The sequence below is a fragment of the Globicephala melas genome, chromosome 15 (genome assembly GCF_963455315.2).
Source record: "Globicephala melas chromosome 15, mGloMel1.2, whole genome shotgun sequence".
Taxonomy (NCBI): domain Eukaryota; kingdom Metazoa; phylum Chordata; class Mammalia; order Artiodactyla; family Delphinidae; genus Globicephala; species Globicephala melas.
Window position 1 is genome coordinate 14,437,479 of NC_083328.1, and position 21,011 is coordinate 14,458,489.

At 39.2% G+C, this 21,011-nt stretch overlaps 1 protein-coding gene across 4 annotated transcripts in view; it reads right to left on the minus strand.

The window, feature by feature from the left end:
• The window catches only part of RABGEF1 (RAB guanine nucleotide exchange factor 1), an 87,553-nt gene that overhangs the window by 28,498 nt on the left and 38,044 nt on the right, over nucleotides 1-21,011 (minus strand). For all 4 annotated transcript variants that reach the window (XM_030871917.3, XM_030871918.3, XM_030871923.2 and 1 more), the window contains 2 exons: nucleotides 6,921-7,106; nucleotides 4,414-4,580 (listed from right to left, as the gene is read on the minus strand). In XM_030871917.3, coding sequence (XP_030727777.1) covers nucleotides 4,414-4,580; nucleotides 6,921-7,106 — 353 coding nt within the window. The remainder of the gene's footprint in view (nucleotides 1-4,413; nucleotides 4,581-6,920; nucleotides 7,107-21,011) is intronic.

Consider the following 21,011-nt stretch of genomic DNA (forward strand, 5'->3'; position numbering starts at 1 on the left):
GAGTTGTATTCTTTAATAAACCCATAAGCATAAACAAACTGTCTTCCTGAGACAGTTCTAACAAATTATCAAACCTAAGGAGAAGGTTGTGGGAACCCCCTATTTACACCTGGTTGGTCAGAAGTACGGGTGTCCCCACTCCTGGGGATTGCAACTGGCATCTGAGGTGAGGGCAGTCTTGTGGGGTCCAGCCCTTAACCTATGGAGTCTGTGCTGACTCTGCGTAGTTGGGGTCGGAACAGGACAGACTTGCTGGATATCCAGTTGGTATTGTAAAATAAAAGAAACCACATATTTGGTTCAGGGGAAAAATTTCTCATTGTCCTTATCAATGAAAGTCAGAAACTGATCATGTTCCAAATACATTATATTCAAAACATTATAAAAGATGATTTTACAAGATAAAAAAATTTTTGGAGTAGACAAGAAAAGGCAATCAAGCTGAGTGTACCTGAGAAATGACTGTAAAAACAGGCACAATTATAAAACTGGTTCCAAATTCAACCTGGGGAATCGTTACTTCAGTTTCATCTAAGTACCAAAGAGGCCCACATGATTAAAGTAGCAATTCATTAGTAATTCTTCAAATGATGTAATTAACACCATGCTTCAACTTAATTAACATCTGAAATTCGGGTCTTGGGATAGCACTGAGTGTAAGAGGATTATAGTTTTGTTTTTTAAATCTTATTTTGAAATAACTTCAAATTTACAGAAAATCTGCAAGATTGTTACAAAGAATTCCTTTATACCCTTTATCCAGATTTACAAAATTTTAACATTTTGTTCCATGTCTGTGTGTATTATTTTTCTAAATTTTTTCAGAGTAGATTGTATGTTTCATGCGCTTTACCCCTTATAGTATGACTATTTCTCAGCAACAAGGATATTCTGTTGCTAACTGTAGTTATTGAAAAAAAGTATTTGTTTTCTACACAGGATCAACTTGAGGGTCACACATTCATTTAGTGGTCATGTATACTTAGTCTCCTCTCATCTAGAAACGTTCTCCAGACTTCCTTTGTTTTTTTATGACACTGACAATTTTGAAGAATACAGTCCAGTTTATTTTATTCAATGCACTTCAATTTGGGTTCCTCTACTGTTTCCTCATGACTGGATTTCAGGTTATAAATTTTCAGCTTAGTTATTACATAATTCATGTTGTGTTCTTCTCAAAGTAACATATCTAGAGGCACAGGATGTCCATTTCCCCCCATCATTATGTAGCTGCCATTTCCCTACTTGGAATTAATAAATAAGTTGTGGGAGTTAATTTGAGATCATGTTCATAACTTGTTCCTCGGGAAACCCCCTCCTCTCATCCCAGACTTAGCATCCACACTGATGAAACTTGTCTGAATCAACTCTTATTAGGATGACTACAAAATGGTGATTTTCTATCTCCATCACTCCTATATTTATTAGTCAAGATCCTATGGTAAGGTTCTCCTCTTCTTTATTTAATTATTTATCTATTTTATTAGTTGGACGGACTAATGAATTATTGTTTTATTCATTTACACTCCATTTATTGTCTTTGGCCAGTGGGAACCCATTCAAGCTGACTTCTGGGCCTTTGACCTGTCCCCAACATTTCTGAGGGGCCCTTCTTTCCCAGCTCAAGTTCCAGAATCAGTCATTTCTCCAAGGAACCTTAATTCACTTCAGTGAAGAACAGTATTTAGACTCTAAGGTCTGAGTAGAAAGATTGGTATTTTAATTCTAAAAAAAGAAAAGATATTCCTCCTTAGAGCACTGCTTTCAGATTAGTTTGTAAAAGATATACACAAGAGTCTACTCTGGGTGACAACATCTACTTGAGCTCCAAAAGAAAAGGGCATTTTGGAACATATGAGCACGTATTTCGACTTGGCTGACCCCCTATGATTTACTCTAAACTATAGCTCACTCAACCTTACTTTGGAGAGTAAAGAACTAAAAGTAAATTCTCTGAGTCTTTACAGTCAAGCTGTTCCATTTACCTCCTCTGGAGGGACAGCCAATTCTAACAGGAAGTTAAAATACTTTTCAAATCCCTTAGGTTATTTGACTTCTATATACTACCAACCTGCCCTGGCTTAAGAGCTTTCTTTCATGCTACCAATAGAAGCAAGTAAAATATTAAGAGCAAGGACATCTTGGATTAACAAAGTGAAATAAAGAATACAGAACACAAAAGGTTTATTGTAGTCTACAGTCAATAAATTAAAACTGCATTTAGTATAGGCTAACTTTATCCACAGGCAAAGGCCAAACAAATAATCAGCCTGAAATGCAAAGTTCGCCTGGCAGAGTTACATAAGCAATCTGTGAAACAAAGATCCAAGAGCATCCTCTTTTCTAATGTACACACATCAATTTTTTCCTCAACACTCTGAGGTCTTTCTCACCATATGCTTTCTATAGACAAAAAAACAGCTAAAGATCAAAAAAAAAATAAAGTAAAAATCTATCATTCTAAAGAGAAGAAAAAAGTTAAGAACTATTCCACATAAGAGTTTTTAAGATAAAAAATCACTTGAAATTTTTCTTTTAAAGTACAAATCTTCTCTCCATAATATAATGTATACTGTACAGAAGGTCTTAGGACATGATTTTTTTAAATTGCCAAGTATAGTCAATGAATGTATGTGACTATTAAGCACTTCAGTAATAGAAACTTCATTATCTATCTATCTAGATACAGACACAGATACAGTTATAGATAAAAACACATATTTCAAGGTCAAGGGATATAATGGAAAAAAGCTTAACCAGGAGTTAGGAGACCTGAGGTCTAATACATCAACTCATTATATGACCCTGGGTAAATTAGTTAACCTTTATGGGCTTTCATATTGTTATGTAAAATGTGGCAGTTACAGCTGATGTGTTTTACAATTTCTTTACTATTTCATCTGTTGTCATATACCATTTCACCATACATCTATAAATTCATAAGGTTAATGAGACTTTCTCAAAGCAGGAAACAGAATTTAAGCTAAATAGGAATGCATGGCTTTGATCAATACCTTTGAGCTCCTTACCAGCAGAGATTATTTTGTCAGAAAAACAACAGGCATTTTAAAATAGCTAACACTTACTGGAGATTAACTATGTGTGTCAGGTACTGTGCTGAACTCTGTACACACATCGGCTCATTTAATCCTCAAGACAGGCCTATGATAGGTATTACTGTCCCTCAGAATAGACAGGGCTTAAAGAGATTAGCTTGCTTAAGGTCACACAGCTAGCAAACTGCAAAGCTGAGACTCAAACCAGGGTGACTCCAAAGCTTACAGTTTTAATCACCCTACTACATTATCTTCTAATAAATAAATCATGAGCCAAATACATTCTTATCAAATACATTTAATCTCTAGCAGGTACTGATTATTTCCCTTCTTACTACTGTAGAGAAAACTGCTGAGTGACAGCCAACCAAGAACAACTCACGTGAACAAAAAGATTATTTAAAGGTTTGCCTCTATTAAAGAGACGTGCTGTGTTTTTAGATAAGCAATTGTTCCTTTTAATAAAACAAAAACCAAGTCATTAAATCTGAAAGACCAGAAAAGATCTTAAGGTGTAATATTTATTATTATTAATTTTTTTAAAGGTGTGATATTATTATGCCCCTTCCTTTAAGCAGACCAAAAATCTCATGACAATTACCCCAGGTTGGGGGGCAGGGGGTGAGGGGGTGCAAGGGAGTGTCTAAGAGAACAGCTCTACCGAAAGCATCAGTGTTGGTTCCCAGTATCCCTCACCATTTCAAATTTACTGCATAGCTCTGATTACCAACATAAAGGTTCAGAGACTAAGCCCTAACAACAGACATTCTTTCTTGCTTCCTACTAGGCCACTTCAACTAGCCTATCTGCTCACTAGCGAGAATCTTCCTGCTTGTTTAATATGGAATTTTAAGAAGTAGGATGAATAAGGTCAAGTACATACAAAAGTAAGCCTTTTCCTACATGTTCTCTACATAGTATTTCCTCAACACACAGGCTGTCTCTCTAACAAGCTCTCAGAAAACTTCTTTTTTAGACAACTTTAAGGCTAGAAACAGTCATTTCTGATAAGGTATGGATAGTGAGGATATTAAACAAAGGAGAACAAACCAATATCCAAAAATTAAAGGCACAAAAAATAAAACATCCAAACAGATGGGATGGGAATGAATTTTACAACCAAAACTACATATTTCAATTACTTTTATTCCTCTTATAGAGTAAATAAGTTCTCTAAAACACAATGTCCTCCAACCAAAGAGATTTCAAACGTCATCTGCACCTCAAACCCAACATCTCAAGTCTGCACTGATATTCTCTGAACGCTTACAGAAATTAGAAAGCTGAGCCCACATACACTGTGGATCTACTCTATACCTCTTTGGGCACAAAAGAAAAAAGAGAATCAGAAAATTACCCTTCTTTGATCCAACCCTGGATGAAGCACTGAAGAATTTCTTCACTGTGGTAACCTTGCGGGTCTTCTCATTGGTTTTCTTTTCTTCAAACTTGGAAAATGTGAGGGATTGGGCCCCTTGGCTGCTCTGACTGCTGGCAAAGGCCTCTTCTTCCTCCCGCTGTAGTCTGTAAGTCAAGAAGAGGTTAAGTTTAACCCTGATATTCTCCAAGTTCTCCTTGTATCTAAAGGTAATAACTCAATGAATTGGGGATCTAAAATTTGTAGAGCTAGAGGCTAAATACACCAAATAGGTCTGAGGTCTCTGACAGGAAGCTCTCCTATGTGCTACTACAAACTTCAAGAGGGACTTCTCCGTGGATCATGTTCATTCAGCAATTGTACTAGTGTTACATAAAGCAAGTAAAGTCTAGTCCTTTTCCCTGACAACCTCAAGGCTGGAAGAGAGAAAAAGACAAGTAAATAATTACCACACAATGTAACAGTGCCTATAGTAGAGAGCAAAACCCAAGTGCTATGAGAACATAGGAAAAAATAAACTAAATCTGCTGAAGGAGTCCAAGAAGGTTTTATAATGGTGACATTTAGGCCAGTCTTAGAAGGATCAAGAGGATTCCGCCAAGTAAAAGGGCATTCCAGGAAGAAGGTACCACACATGTGAAGGATGTGGCGTTTGTTGTGGACCAAGCTCATTCAACGTAGTCAGATCACTGACGGTGTGATGGACTATGATGCTGGATGTACAGCTAGGCACCAGGTGGTAAGAAACCTTGACTGCCAAGCCTGCTATAATCCTGGATTTCCTCATGTGGTGGGGAACCAAGAAAGACTATAATCCAGTAAGTTACCATTATCTGATCTGTGTTTTAAAGGTAATGCAGGTAGCTGTGTGACAACTTGAGGGGCAGAGAGACTAGGGACAGAGACAATAATTAAGAATATATTACAAAAAAAAAAAAAAAAAAAAAAAGAATATATTACAAAGATTTAAGTGAGAGAAATAAGAACCTGGAAAAAAGGAAAGGATGAAATTCAAAACACTTCTCTTAGCTAGAATAAGCAGAACTTGCTTAATTAGTTGTAAACAGTGTGGGAGGTGAAGGAGAAATTAATGTTTTTTAGCCAACTGAATAAATAGTGATGTCGTTAATTGATACCGGAGGAGGGTTAGGAGGAACTGCTGGGAGTGGGGATTAGAGTAAATAAAAGCAAGAAATCTGGCCTTGGACCAGCTGAATTTGAGGTATTTATAGTAAATCTCAAAGGCTATCTATAGAACTATGGTTCTCAAAGTGGATTCCCCAGACAGCAGCATCAACATCACCTTGGAACTTGTTAAAAATGCAAACTCTCAGGCCTCACTCCCAACCTACAAGAATCCGAGATTCTGAGGGTGAGGTTCAGTGACCATGGTTTTTACAAGCTTTCCAGGTGATTCTCATGCCTGTTCAAATATCAGAAAGTGCTGTAGGAAATCTCAAGCAAGGTCGCAATTGGAAGCAGTAAGAAACAGCAACAAAATCACAGGTAGAGGTGTTGGTGTGAGAATGGAATACGCACACATCTTTCTCTGAGACAAAACAGAAGTTACTATAAAGACACAGTTTGATAACCAGGGAGAAAGCTAAGGGAATTCATGCCTAGTGGCCTCTACTTTCTTTCTAAAATAGGATCAGCTACAGAGACTATCAGGAATGCAATGGGAAACCCGAGGAAAGAGTTAATGTTATATGTCTATATTTGCTGTCTTTGACTGACTATGGAGTCACTGAAAGCAGCGAGTGTACTTTATAATATTGAGTTCATCACAGATGGTAGCAAAGTAATCACTCAACGAATATACCTGATTAAATACAAAAAAAAACTAGCAAAAGCTGTCAGAGATCAGTCTTTCTTTTATTGAGAAGCTTCACAGTTTCTAGGATGTTTTGGTAAAGGATTAACATTATTCATGGTATTTTATTAGTTCCTATGCTCACTAGACATTCTATGTTTTAATTTTTATCATAATCATATTTCTGCATAATACTAACAAATGCCATTTTTTTAAAGAAAAGTTAAATTTCCGTAATGTAAGGATTATATATACAAATCAACAGGTTTCTATTATTATGTGCTTATCACTGTGCCAGATGCCATGCTGGATATATTAAAAGAACAAGGAAAATAATGCTTGATGAAAGTCATGTGCAATAACCTCATTTAATCTTCACCACAAAATATGTTTATCTCTATTCTTCCACTCCAAGGAGCTTACTGTCTTTATTAGAGAACTAAGACTAACGCATCCCAAACACAGAACAATTAAAAGTGAAGACAAAGACAAAATAAAGAAATCACTGAAAGCTACTCATTAAATGCTGAATGAGGGGAAAAAATTCATTTCTCTTAATATTAAACTGACTTGCTGACAGATCAAAACAGAAGAAAAAAATGTATTCTGACAATGACAGAGCTATGTATCCAGTTATATCACTGTTAAACCACCCCTAGTTAAGTCCTTTTACCGCTCTGCTAGTTCCCAATCCTCCTGAATCTGCTTCTGCCTGGCTTTGTGGTACTCCTCCCTCCAGCACTTGGAGCAGAAACCCTGCCAAGCAGGGTTGCCGTAATAACCACATCCTTTCTTGCACAGGAGCTCTGATTGATCCACATGAATTCCTCGGCGCTCAGACTTAAGACTCATCTTCTTCCTGTTAATCAAAGAGCAAACAAGAAAGTTTTGTTGAAAATGAATTCACTATCATTCTACTCACAGCAAAGCAATTAAGAAAAAAAAATGAATGAGTCTGTCATCTTCAAGCTATAATGGAAGAAAGGAGAGAGGGAGGAAAGGAGGGAAAAAGAAAGTTTAAATATTACAAATTACTGTCATACTAAAGAACAAACTTCTTATTCCTGCCCAATAATATAAAGAACACTTTAAGAAGGACTAATACTGGATTAAAGACCTAAACAGAAGACATGAAACTATAAAACTCCTAGAAGAAAACATAGGGGAAAAACTTCACAACGTTAGATTTGGAGACAATTTCTTGGATAGGACACCAAAAGTACAAGCATCAAGAGCAAAAATACACAAATGGGACTACATCAAACTTAAAAACTTCTACACAGGAAAGGAATCAACAGAGTGAAAAGGCAACCTATAGAATGGGATAAAATATCTGCAAACCATATATCTGATAAGAGGTTAATATTCAGAATATGTAAAGAACTCCTAAAACTCAACAACAACAAAAATCCAATTAAAAATTAGCAAAGGCCATGAACAGACAATTCTCCAAAGAAGATGTACAAAGAGCCAACATGTGAAAAGATGCTCAATGTCACTAATCATCAGGTAAATGCAAATCAAAACCACAAGGAGATATCACCACACACCTGATAGAATGACTATCATCAAAAAGAACAAAAATAACAAGTGTTGGCAAGGATGTGGAGAAATTGGAACCCTTGTGTACAGTTGGTGGGAATATAAAATGGTACAGCCACTGGGGAAAACAGTATGATGGTTCCTCAAAAAATTAGAAATAGAATTATCATATGATCCAGCAATCTCACTTCTGGGTATACACCCAAAAGAACTGAAAACAGGATCTTGAAGAGATACCTGCACACTCATGTTCACTGCGCATTATTCACAACAGCCAAGAGTTGTTATTCACAACATTCAAGCATTATTCACAACATTCACAGCATTATTCACAACAGCCAAGCAATCTAAATATCTATCAAAGGATGAATCTATAAACACAGGATGAATGGATGAAGAAAACATGGCATATACAATGGAATATTATATAGCCTTAAAAAAGAAGGAAATCCTATCACATGCAACAACATGGATGAACCTTGAGAACATTATGTCAAGTAGCCAATCACAAAAAGGCAAATCAAAGACATTATTCCACCTACATGAGGTATCTAAATTAGTCACTCTCAGAACCAGAAAGTAGAATGATGGTTGCCAGGGGCTGGGGGAAGGGAGGCAAAGAGGAGTTGCTGTTCAATGGGTATAGGGTTTCAGTTTTGCCAGACAAAAAAGTTCTAGAGATCTGTTGTACAAGGTGCACATAGTTAACACTACTGTACACTTTATTTTTTAATTTATTTATTTATTTATTTATTTATGGCTGCATTGGGTCTTCATTGCTGCACACAGGCTTTCTCTAGTTGTGGCGAGCGGGGGCTACTCTTCGTTGCGGTACGCGGGCTTCTCACTGCAGTGGCTTCTCTTGTTGTGGAGCACGGGGTCTAGGGCGCACAGGCTTCAGTAGTTGTGGCACATGGGCTCAGTAGCTGTGGCTCGCGAGCTCTAGAGTGCAGGCTCAGTAGTTGTGGCACACGGGCTTAGTTGCTCCGTGTCACGTGGGATCTTCCCGGACCAAGGCTCGAACCCGAGTCCCCTGCATTGGCAGGCAGATTCTCAACCACTGCACCACCAGGGAAGCCCCTGTACACTTTAAAAATTGTTAAGATGGTAAATTGTATGTTATGTGTTTTTTACCACAATAAAAAAAGATTTTAATATTAAAAAAAGGGGGACTAATAGATTCTTCTTATTTGCTACCATTTTAAACCTGAGGGACAAAGTACAATCTTCTTGAAATACTCTGTGTTCTTACTACATTATGTCATTTGGCTCAAAAAGACAACTTCATTTCAACGATATAAAAGTGAATACTTTGTCCCAAATGAGATAATTTAACATTCACCAAGAAAACAAGTGTAATTAAAGCATCAGAATAGAATCTAAACTCCTTGAGACGGCATTCAAGGCCCTACTGTTTGCCACCACTCACTACATGCCTAATATTGTGACAGGTACTCAGGATAATTATTTCTCACAAAAACCAAGGTAGATATTATCTCCATTTTATTAGATGTGAAAATTCATAAACAAAAACACAGGCAGCATGAACAATGAAGAAATAGAGAAAAGTGCTATGAAATCGAGAGGTGGTGGGAGAAGGTGAGGTCATTCTGACTTAGGGAGCATGGAGAGACCACCTGGGCCAAGGAGTGAAGGGTGGGGGATGTAGACCTTCAAGAGCCTTGAGTTGAGGCTTAGAGGGTCTTGGAGCGATGACACAAAAGAGGGAAGACATTCCGGACAGGAAGAACATCTTTTGCAAAACACTCAGAGACAGGACAGCAAATGCAGAACATGAATGATGTGGTATAAGTAGGAGGTAAACAGAAGCAGTTACGTGTGAAGTTCAATTATAATGCCTTTTTAAAACTGCAGGCAAGAGTCTGGGTTACAGCATTGTTGTTTCAGTGAAAAGGGGAAATCAGGATAGGGGTGTCTATTTTAAGACATAAAATTTGAGAGGTGGAGTTCTGTCTTCCAGTATGATGAAGTGAGGAGGACAATAAATCCTCTCCACCAAAACCAACTATAAAGATAGACAAAACGTCCTCTCTGCTGATGGATCAAAGTGTGAACCAAGGAATGCATTCAAACTTCAAGCCACCAACTGGCTCTCTCGCATCTCCTGTGTGTATGCACAGTCTCTGTTGGCCAGACATTGGAAGCCTTACTGGCTAGAGATGTTTGTGCACAAATTCAGTCTTTGAACAAACAACAATCTTCGGCTAAACATTAAGGGATGCAGGCAGATGGGTGACCCCGAGAAGGAAATCAAGGATAAAAATAAATATAAGAAAAAAAAATGAGGACAGACAATAAGCAGCCGCAGGGTGTGGGGAAGAGAGACCTCACAGGTATAGTCCAGCTATAAAACCTAGATGGCATGCGCTAAGCACTATTTTTGAGGATTTTCAAAGGCAAAAGGGAGGAGAAGAATTAAGGAAGAAGACCAGAATTCAGAATATCACTGAATCCTCAGTGAGTTTACCCTTTTTTCCCCTCCAGTATCACCAAGCCAACCCAGAAATGGACGCCAGGGCACAGAGAGAGCTCCTCTAGCTCTGGCTCAAAGAATGAGAAAGAGAACTCCTAACACTGAGAGGAAATATGAAAATCCCTCCATTTTCTTGTCTTTTTTTTCCCTCCTTCTCTTGAGCCATGAGCAATCACATGGTGTTCACAGAAGCGGCTGGAATGAGAGACTGCAGGAGCTAAACTCGGAGGAAGGGGAACTATCCATTTTTCCCACTCTCTAGTCTCCTAGACAGCGATGAGAGTACAAGACAGAGTGGGGTAACTAATTCCACAGCTTTCCACCCAGAGGAGAGAAGATGAGCCCCAAGAGAACTTTAAAAATACAGGAGGAATCAATGAGGAGAACTCAAGAAAGCAAGCTGAAAATGTGTGCATGGGTCTGATGCTATTCAGGATCAGAGACTAAAATTCACACTAATAGAGACCAGTGCACAGGTTTCAGACTGACACACGCAGGAAACAGATCAAAATAGCACTGCGAAGCCTCTGAAAAATGAACCAACGTGGGAACCACAGCTCACAGAAGTAGGGTTGGAACCTGCGGCCCAAACTTGGCAGCAAAACTAAAAACTTTTGCTTCTCCAATGACACTACGTGGAAAATGAAAACACAAACTACAGACTGGGAGAAAATACTCGCAAATCATATATCTGACAAAGGACTTGCATCCAGAATATATAAAGAATTCTCAAAACTCAACGGAAAGAAAAACCACCCAATTAAAAAAATGGGCAAAAGACTTGAACAGACTTATGCGAAGAAGATATACACATTGGGAGACAATTCTCCACGGGTGTCTCACATTTCTGTACAAGAGGCCTTCGTGACAGACTATCTCTTCAAGGATATTTGCATATCTAACATTCTCAGGAGGAACAGATCACTGTCTCCCTACAGAGAAAGGGCAAGTTTGTTTACTGTCAAGTAAAATAGATATAATGTTTCCCTCCAGGTCAAAAGTCAGGTGGGTTTGTTAGCTGCCCATTATAAAGGATTTGGGTCCCTTAAGCTTAGGTTCCTCAGCTGTGACACCAGCCCCATGGGACTTGGGGGCAAAGGTAGCCCATGTGAGATGAAGCTTGTTTTATTGATGTCCTATGAATAATAAAGTCCTTTGTCTCCGACTCCAGAGTCTCATGACTTCTGCCAGCATCCATGAAACTGGCAGGCTAACTTGTTACGTTTAAGAGGGTAAAAACCCATGTCAGTCACAGTTCTTGACAACATGGCAAATAAGCACATGAAAAGTTGTTCAACATCATCATCCGTTAGAGAAATGTAAATTAAAACCACCATGAGGGCTTCCCTGGTGGTGCAGTGGTTGAGAGTCCGCCTCCCGATGCAGGGGACACGGGTTCCTGCCCCGGTCCGGGAAGATCCCACATGCCGCAGAGCGGCTGGGCCCGTGAGCCATGGCTGCTGAGCCTGCGCGTCCGGAGCCTGTGCTCTGCAACGGGAGAGGCCACAGCAGTGAGCGGCCCGCGTACCGCAAAAAAAAAAAAAAAAAAAAAAAGCCACCATGAGATTTCACTACACACCTATCAGAATGGCTAAAATTAAGAACAATACCAAGTGGTAGCAAGGATGCAGAGCAACTAGAACCCTCCTAGTGGGATGCAAATAGTACAACCACCATGGAAAACAATTTGGTAGTTTCATAAAAAGTTAAATACACTTACCATACAACCCAGCAATCCTATTCCCAGTTATTTCCTCCAGAGAAATAAAACTGATGTTCACTCAAAAATCTATACAAAACTGTTTCTAGTAACATTATTTATGATCATTAAAAAATGGAAACAACCAAAATATCCTTCAATAGATGAATGAATAAACAAACTGTGTGGTACATCCATGCAGTGGAATGCTACTCAGCAAAAACAACAACAACAACAAAAAAAACATACCCAACAACTTGGATGAAATCTCAAAGGCGTTATGATGAGTGAATGAAGCCAGTTTTAACAGTTTACATACTGTAGGGACTTCCCTGGTGGTCCAGTGGGTAATACTCCACAATCCCAATGCAGGGGGCTCGGGTTCAATCCCTGGTTGGGGAACTAGATCCCGCATGCATGCTGCAACTAAGAAGCCCGCGTGCCGCAACTAAAGATCCCGCACGCTGCAACGACAATCCCACATACTGCAAATAAGACCCGGCACAGCCAAAATAAATAAATAAATAAAGTAAATAAAATAAATATTTTTGAAAAAAGTTTACATACTGTATAATCAGGGTTTGTTAGGAATTAGGGTTGGAGGGAGGGTGTCTATAAAGGAATAGCACAAGGAACTTTTTTAGAGGTGATAGAACTGTTCTGTATTCTGATTATGGAGGTGTTTACAGAAATCTATACATGTTTTTAAATTCACAGAACTGTATACTCCCCCAAAATTCAACTTTACTGTATGATTTTGTTTTTTTTAATTTGAGAGGCAATTTCTAGTTTGGATTGGTGAAAAGTGCAGAACAGGAGACAGGGATAGTGATCAAGAGACAAATACAGTAAGAGGTTATAATAATAGAGGTAATACAGTGGGAATGGAAAGGGGAGGGATGGCAACACACTCTGGCAGTAGGGTCTGTAAGAGTTAACTAATGAGACATGGCAGGGAGACCTGCACGTTTACAAATACTCTTCACTGCCTCTATGAGATTAAAGCCCTCCAAGGACAGGATTTAGATCTATCGCACTTATCATTTAGTAAATGAGGCTGAGGTAGAAAGGAAGAATAACAAAATATAGCCAGAGTCTAAAATGATAAGTTAAGAAACTTTAAAGGCTGTCTACTTTCTCCTATTATAATACAGATAAAGACATTGAGACTGAGAAATTATCATTTGTTCAATCAAAAAGGTAGTAAGTGGCAGGGACATCACAAGAGCCTACACTTGTACTAAGTCCTGAGTGCCATCAAACTATTTTGAGCGTCTGAGCTAATCTCACCATAAACATCCTGTGGTCCCTTTCTTCAATTCTAAGAGGAGTAGGCAAAAAGAAATATGTTTTTTCCTTATACCAATTCAGTAAGTTTAAAATTTTTTATACTACAAAGACTATAGCACAGGTCTGTTACTAAAATGAACACATTTTAGGGAGTCTACCTAACACATGTGTCAGCAACTTCCCTTTCCTCAGGGAACTGTTCCCCAAATCTACAAAGGTCAGCTGCCATGTTTGTATATGGTGCAGTCCCCCCTCCCCTACCACTGCAGGGCCACAGCTGATTGATCCAGAGGTGGACACTTGACCCAAAATGAAGTTTTGGAAATGGGACTAAGTCTGGGCTGTTTTCTTGAATGACGGAGAAGTTGTGGCATGACCACCTTCCAACAAGTGGTCTGAGTAACCAGTCTGCAGATACAACAGACTGGTATACAACAAGATATACAACAAGAAGCAGAGAAAAGTGGCAGAAGAAAAATACTCTCTAGGTCCTGAGGGGTTTCCATTTCTCAGTTCCAATCCTTTTCTAAGGTTTAGCTGCTTGCCTACCCTCAGATTTTGAAACACACCCCTTGATCCCTGACTGTTTTTTTCTTATGCCAGCTCCAGTAGAGCCTATTACCTGCACTCAGAGACTTGCCCAGGTACTATGTGAGAGCCAGAAAAACATAATAGAATTGCTGTGAGGACTACTTAGCATATACTAAGAACTCAACAGGTTAAGATGAAAACTTAAAAAAAATAGCTATGTGTCTATGAAGACCAATTTGATGTGCACATGAGAATATGGAGATCGGTCAAATCTGCATTCAAATCCCAGCTCTGAAATGTGACTTTGGACAAATTAATATTTCTGAAACTTCCATTCATACCCTTCTATCCAACTTCTGCTCCCACCTTTTCACAAATCTAAGCGTCATAGGCTTTGTGCCCCCATGACCTTCACTCTGTTTTACACCTGTGATTATGTTATCTCACATGGCCTAAAAAAGACTTTCCAGACAAGATTACTAATCAGTTGACCTTAAAATAGAGAGATTATTCTGATTTTCCAGGTGGGGCCAATATAAGCACATGAACCCTAAATGCAAAAGAGGACAGGAGCCCAGAATAGTCAAAACAATCTTGGAAAAAGAATGTAGGAGCACTTACAGTTACCAATTTCAAAACTTACTACGAACCTATGATAATCAAAACAGTGTGGAACTGGCACAAGGACAGACATGTGGAGCAATGGAATAGAACTGTGAGTCTAGAAATAAACCCACATATCTATAGTCACAACTATCAAATGGAAGAGTCTTCTCAACAAATCGTGCTGGGACAATGGGATCACCATATGCAGACGAATCCTTGTCTCACACCACGTATAAAAGTTAACTAAAAATGGATTAAAGACCTAAATGTAAAAGCTAAAACTATAAAAACTCTTGGCCAAAAAGCAGGTAAAATTTCATGATCTTGGATTTGGTAAAGGATTCTTAGATATGACACCAAAAGCATAAACAACAAAAGAAAAGAGATAAATTGTACTTCGTCAGAATTAAAAACTTTTGTGCTTCCAAGGACCCCATCAAGAAAGTGAAAAGACAACCCACAGAATGGGAGAAAATATTTGCAAATCATGTATCTAATAAAGACCTTATATACAGAATGTGTAATGAACTGTTATAACTCAATATTTTTAAAGATAAACAACCCAATTTCCAAAATGGGTAAAAGATCTGAATAGACACTTCTCCAAGGAAGATATGCCAATGGTCAATAAGCATGTTAAATGACTTTTGACATCATTAGTCATTAGGGAAATAAAAATCAAAACCACAATGAGAGAAAAACAACAACAACAACAATGAGATACCACTTCACATTCAGTTGGATGGGTAGTATTAAAAAGTCAGATAGGACTTCCCTGGTGGTGCAGTGGTTAATAATCCGCCTGCCAATGCAGGGGACACAGGTTCGAGCCCTGGTCCGGGAAGATCCCACATGCCACAGAGCAACTAAGCCTGTGTGCCACAACTACTGAGCTTGCACTCTAGAACCCGCGAGCCACAACTACTGAGCCCATGCGCCACAACTACTGAAGCCCACGCGCCTAGAGCCCGTGCTCCACAAGACAAGCCACTACAGTGAGAAGCCCGTGCAACTGCCACAAAGTGTAGCCCCCGCTCACCACTAGAGAAAGCCCACATGCAGCAACGAAGACCCAACACAGCCCGCCCAAAAAAAAATCAGATAATAACAAGTGTTGACAAAGATGTGGAGAAACTGAAGCACTCATACATTGCTGATGGGAATGTAAAATGGTGCAGATGCTTTTGGAAACCATCTGATGGTTCCTCAAATGATTTTTTTTTTTAATATTTTTGGCTGCATTGGGTCTTTGTTGCTGTGCATGGGCTTTCTCTAGTTGCAGCAAGCTGGGGCTACTCTTCCCCGCGGTGTGCAGGCTTCTCATTGCGGTGGCTTCTCTTGTGGTGGAGCACAGGCTCTAGGTACGGGGGCTTCAGTAGTTGTGGCACGTGGGCTCAGTAGTTGCGGCACGCAGGCTCTAGAGCGCAGGCTCAGTAGTTCTGGTGCACGGGCTTAGCTGCTCTGTGGCACGTGGGATCTTCCCGGACCAGGGCTCGAACCTGTGTCCCCTGTATTGGCAGGTGGATTCTTAACCACTGCGCCACCAGGGAAGTCCTGAATTGTGCCCTTTAAATGGGTGAATTCTATGGTATGTGAATTATACCTCAATAAAATTGTTTTTAAAATATAAAGCAGAAGAGGAGGGCAGAATGGGAAGTCAAAGAGATTCAAAGAACCATTGCTGGCTTTGAAGGTGGAGAAATGTAAGAAATGTGGGTGGCTTCTAGAAGCTGAGAATGACCCCTGGCTGACAGCCAGCAAAGAAATGAAGACCTCACTTGCATAACTTGATTAAACTCAATTCTGCCAACATTTAAGTATGTCTGGAAGCAGATTCTCCCCATAGCCTCCAGATAAGAGCCCAGATTGGATGACATCTTAATTTGGACCTCTTGAGAGCCTTAACAGAGTACCTGGCTGAGCTGGCCAGGAGTGCTGACTTAACAATACTTACAATACTCTGGGTGTTGTTTTAAGCTGATAAGTTTGTGGTAACTTGTTATGGCAACAACAGAAAACTAATATAGGCCTCCTTTCAATTTCTCTCTTTTGGGGGCCTTTGCACAAGTGTTCTAATGCCTAAATGCTGGGACCCTTGCTATTCATATGCTGATTTCTCTCTCCTCATTTAGGTCTCGGCTTTCATGTCATACATTCAGAAAGGCCTTCCCTGGCCACTCTATCTAAAGCAGTACCTACCCCAACCTGCCCAACCCTCACCTCCACTGTGGGCCCAGAATTGTTTCTCCATATCCAGGAAGAGTTAACCAAGCAGGCCTGAGTTGCTCAAATTGTGCACATTCTCGTTTTCAGAAGGGCCTGCTTCTGTGGCTGACTCCTGGCCAGCTCCTGGGAACTGAGGTCTTAAGAGTACCTTTATGTACTAATTGATAAGGGTGTTTTGTATGCTTGGAGTCTTGATCCACACTGTACCAACTTGTCTAGACAGTTTGTGCAGACTGTGTGATGTATGGTGAATACTGCTTTCCTTCTTGAGGGGGGGGGTCAATCATGAGGGTGCTTGTGCCTATGTGACCAGCCTCCAATAAAAACCCTGGAATCTTAGGCTTAAGTGAACTTCCCCAACAGAAAACACTTCACACATGTTGCTAGAGTTTGTTGCTGAGGGATTAAATGCACCCTGTCAACTCCACTGGGAGAAGACTCTTGGAAACTCATGCTTGGTATCCTCCAAATTCTGCTCAATGCACTGTTTTCCTTCACTGATCCTGTTTAATATCCTTTCACTGTAATAAAACACAGCCAGGAGTACATGAGTTCTGCGAGCCCTTCTAGCGAATTACCAGACCTGGGGGCAGTCTTGAGGTCTGCCAACAGGACGTGATTATAAAGGGGTGGTATAAGGGAGATCTTAGTGGCAATAGTTCTGTATCTTGACTATGTTGGTGGCTACAGGAATCTACATATGTGATAAAATGGCACAGAACTATAATACACATTGTAGAGATGTCAACTTATTGGTTTTGACATTATACTATAGTTAACATAAGACATAGCCATTGGGCAAACTAGGTGAAGAGTACACAGGACCTTTCTGTATTATCTTTGCAACTTCCTGTTAATCTGTAATTTCAAACTAAAAGTGTTTTTTAAAAATTCCACTTAAAATTTATTAAATAAAAACACCTATGATTGAATTAACATGTATCAGACAGTTGTACATATCACTCAGATCATTTCTGTTCCTAAGTATGGAAAACAAAGTGAGCAACCAAAAAAAAAGTACACGCCCTGATTTGAAAGGCTATGCAGTGATGATGAAGCTGTTTTGGTGAGGCAAAGCAGGTACAGTCAGCACATCCAGATTAGACATCAGAGTATATAGACACCATACCCTCCTCAGTTAGGGAGAAACATGGGGGAATCAATTCTGAGACTCAATTCCGTCTTTCCCAGGCAGAAAGACCTATCACTGGCCACAATCTAGAGGCAACTACCATCACTACTGCACCCAGTGGGGGACGTCAGAGGGGCCACACCCAGCTCCTATTTGAGCTCTGCACTCCAGTAAGTAGTCTTTTACTGAGCAACCTGGGTACAAAGATTGCATAATTCAATTGGCCCACTCACATTAGGGAGGACAGAGTAAAAATGATCTCTGTTGCTGAGATAGCTGAGATTCCTGTGACTTCTGCCTCAGGGCTAGGTACCCTAAAAAGGGCCAGAGGAGCACAAAGCCCACAGAGCTGTGTATGTTCTTCCTTAAGGCTCTGCATGCAAACCACGTTCATTTCATAAAACAAAAAACAAAAAATACTTTGTAGATTTGAGTAGCTTCCCACTATCTTCCTTGTAAGAGTCCTGCTTCCTATTCTTAGGTTTGATGTAATGTCCTCATAGATCATTCCTCTGGGCAACACACCTGGGATTTACAGAAAACATCCAATCAACTCTACTAAAATGATAAACTATCCTTGAACCTCAGTTAAGAAATAGAATTTAAAGTTAAGCTTTTTCCCTTAAATTTGTTTTTTTTCCAGTTATAGAAGTAAAAGATGGTTACTCTAAAAAACCTGAGACATAAGTAGAAAATAAAGAAAACATCACCCAGAGGCAGTCACTATATTTTCATAGTGCTTTCTCTACTCATCATGATCTCATTCATTTATTCAACAAATATTTATATACTGATTTACATTACATGACAGGCACTTAGGATACAAATTTAAGTAATAATAAAGTTTCAGTCCTCATAGAGCTTACTGTCAAGTATGGAAGATGTGACTATATACCTAGAAGGCCTGAAAGAAGAAATTAAAGCACTATGAACACTGAGGAATTAATTAATTTTAAAATTACTGAATTTCATAAAAGAATTTATGTTTATATGAAACAAGCTAAATATGTGTACATGAAATCTATGAAATTCTTACAATAGCCTGACAATAAGAAGTTAGGAAATACAGAGATCTCATTCCCAATAGTATTGAAATGTAAAAACATCTAGGTACTATTTTAATAAGAAAATTATGTCATCTACATAAAAATACTGAGATATAAAGATGGCTTAAATAGTTGACAACATATACCAGGGCACAGTATGAGAAAGTTAAATATTTTATAAATGGCAAATGTTTCAAAATTTTTAAGTTTACTATAAATGACAAAAAAAATTCCAAAAGACTTTTTTGGAACTTGACAAAATTATTCCATATTTTATCAGCAATAATAAACAGGCAAGAATTTTAAAAAATACTCTAAATTGGGCTTCCCTCGTGGCACAGTGGTTGAGAGTCCTCCTGCCGATGCAGGGGACACAGGTTCGTGCCCCAGTCCGGGAGGATCCTGCGTGTCGCGGAGCGGCTGGGCCTGTGAGCCATGGCCGCTGGGCCTGCGCGTCCAGAGCCTGTGCTCCACAATGGGAGAGGCCACAACGGTGAGAGGCCCACGTACCGCAAAAAAAAAAAAAACTCTTAATTTACTGAACTTTAATTTTCTACAAACTAGTTAAAATAGTGTGAACTTAGCAAAAGAACTGGCAAATCACTTCAGAATGGATTAACCCCAAAATGAATTGCTAATACATAAAATAATTTATTATTAGAGGAAGGAGGAGAAGGGAAGAATTTTCAATAAACAATGCAGGGATAACTGGTCAGCAATCTGGTACCCCCCAAATTAATTACAGGAACCTTAAACAGGAATCTTAAAGAGTTAAAGTTTTTAAAAGACTAATGAAAAAATAGAAAGGACTAAAATTAAGTATTTATGAAACTTCTAAAGAGGTGAGGGCTATCTAAGCTCACAGGCTGCAGGAGAAATCAGAAAGGAAACTGATTTGAATAAGTACATTGAAACTTCTACCTAGTTTTTAAAAGGCCCCACTTAGAACCAAAATAGAAAGGCAAATAAGAGACTAGGCAGAATATTTTAAGTAAACAGGACGAGAGTGTTTTACCATATTTAGAAATTACACTAATAAGATTTGTAAAACTCTGGTATGCAGTATAAGGATATGAGCCGACCATTCACAAAACGGAAGTAGCTTCCTAGGAACAGACATAGAATGTCAGAGGGTTTGTGCCTTGTGAACTCTGATTTATATCACCAAATTGGCCTCACAAAAAGGTTACACCTATTTACATTCCCACCTACAGTGATCCACTTTCCCACAAACTCATAAAAACTGCATTATTAGTCTTTAATTTTTGCCAATCTGAAAGGCAAAAAAAGAAGCATTTCTTGTTTTAATACCCATGTCCTTAAATTGACCATCTTTATAGATATTTATTGGCCATTAGCATATTTTCTTTGGAGAATTAAACTGTTCCTGTTCTTTGCTCACTTTTCTATGACATCTTTTTTCTTTTTATAGGTGCTCTTTTTATGTTATCTTTTAGCCTTTGGCTGTGTATGTTAAGATACTATAGTTTTGTTTTTTTTGTTTTGTTTTTTTTGCGGTACGCAGGCCTCTCACTGTTGTGGCCTCTCCCGTTGTGAAGCACAGGCTCCGGACGCTCAGGCTCAGCGGCCATGGCTCACGGGTCCAGCCGCTCCGCGGCATGTGGGATCTTCCCAGACTGGGGCACGAACCCGTGTCCCCTGCATCGGCAGGCGGACTCTCAACCACTGCGCCACCAGGGAAGCCCCGATACTATAGTTTTAATCAAAGACTGTATCCAGGTTTCACTGACTTTCATAGCGTTAAATACATTGCCTCCAAAATGAATGTGAATGTCACACAGATAATCAGTGGCAGAGTTCCAATGTTAAATATAACAATACAAAGTATCCAAACACTAGCCTGCCCAAATAATTCCAAATGATAATTAAACCCATGGAATATAATGTAGAGTTTATGCTGCTGGAATGAGCAGAGCCAGCAGAGCAGCATTCTTAAGGAATGAATTCTAGACAACAATCTTCTATTGTATTATGTCACACCCTCTTCATCAAAGTGAAATTATGACTCCAATCGGAGCATGCCATTCCCCAGGCAAATAACTCAAAATTACATGCAAAACAACCTGGCTGCTCGAGTCTATTTCTACCATGCTCTACCCTCTCTCTTCCGGAGAAACAGCCAATTCCTCAACTGGTCTATTTATTCAGTAAGTAACTGACCAAAAATTATGTCTCTT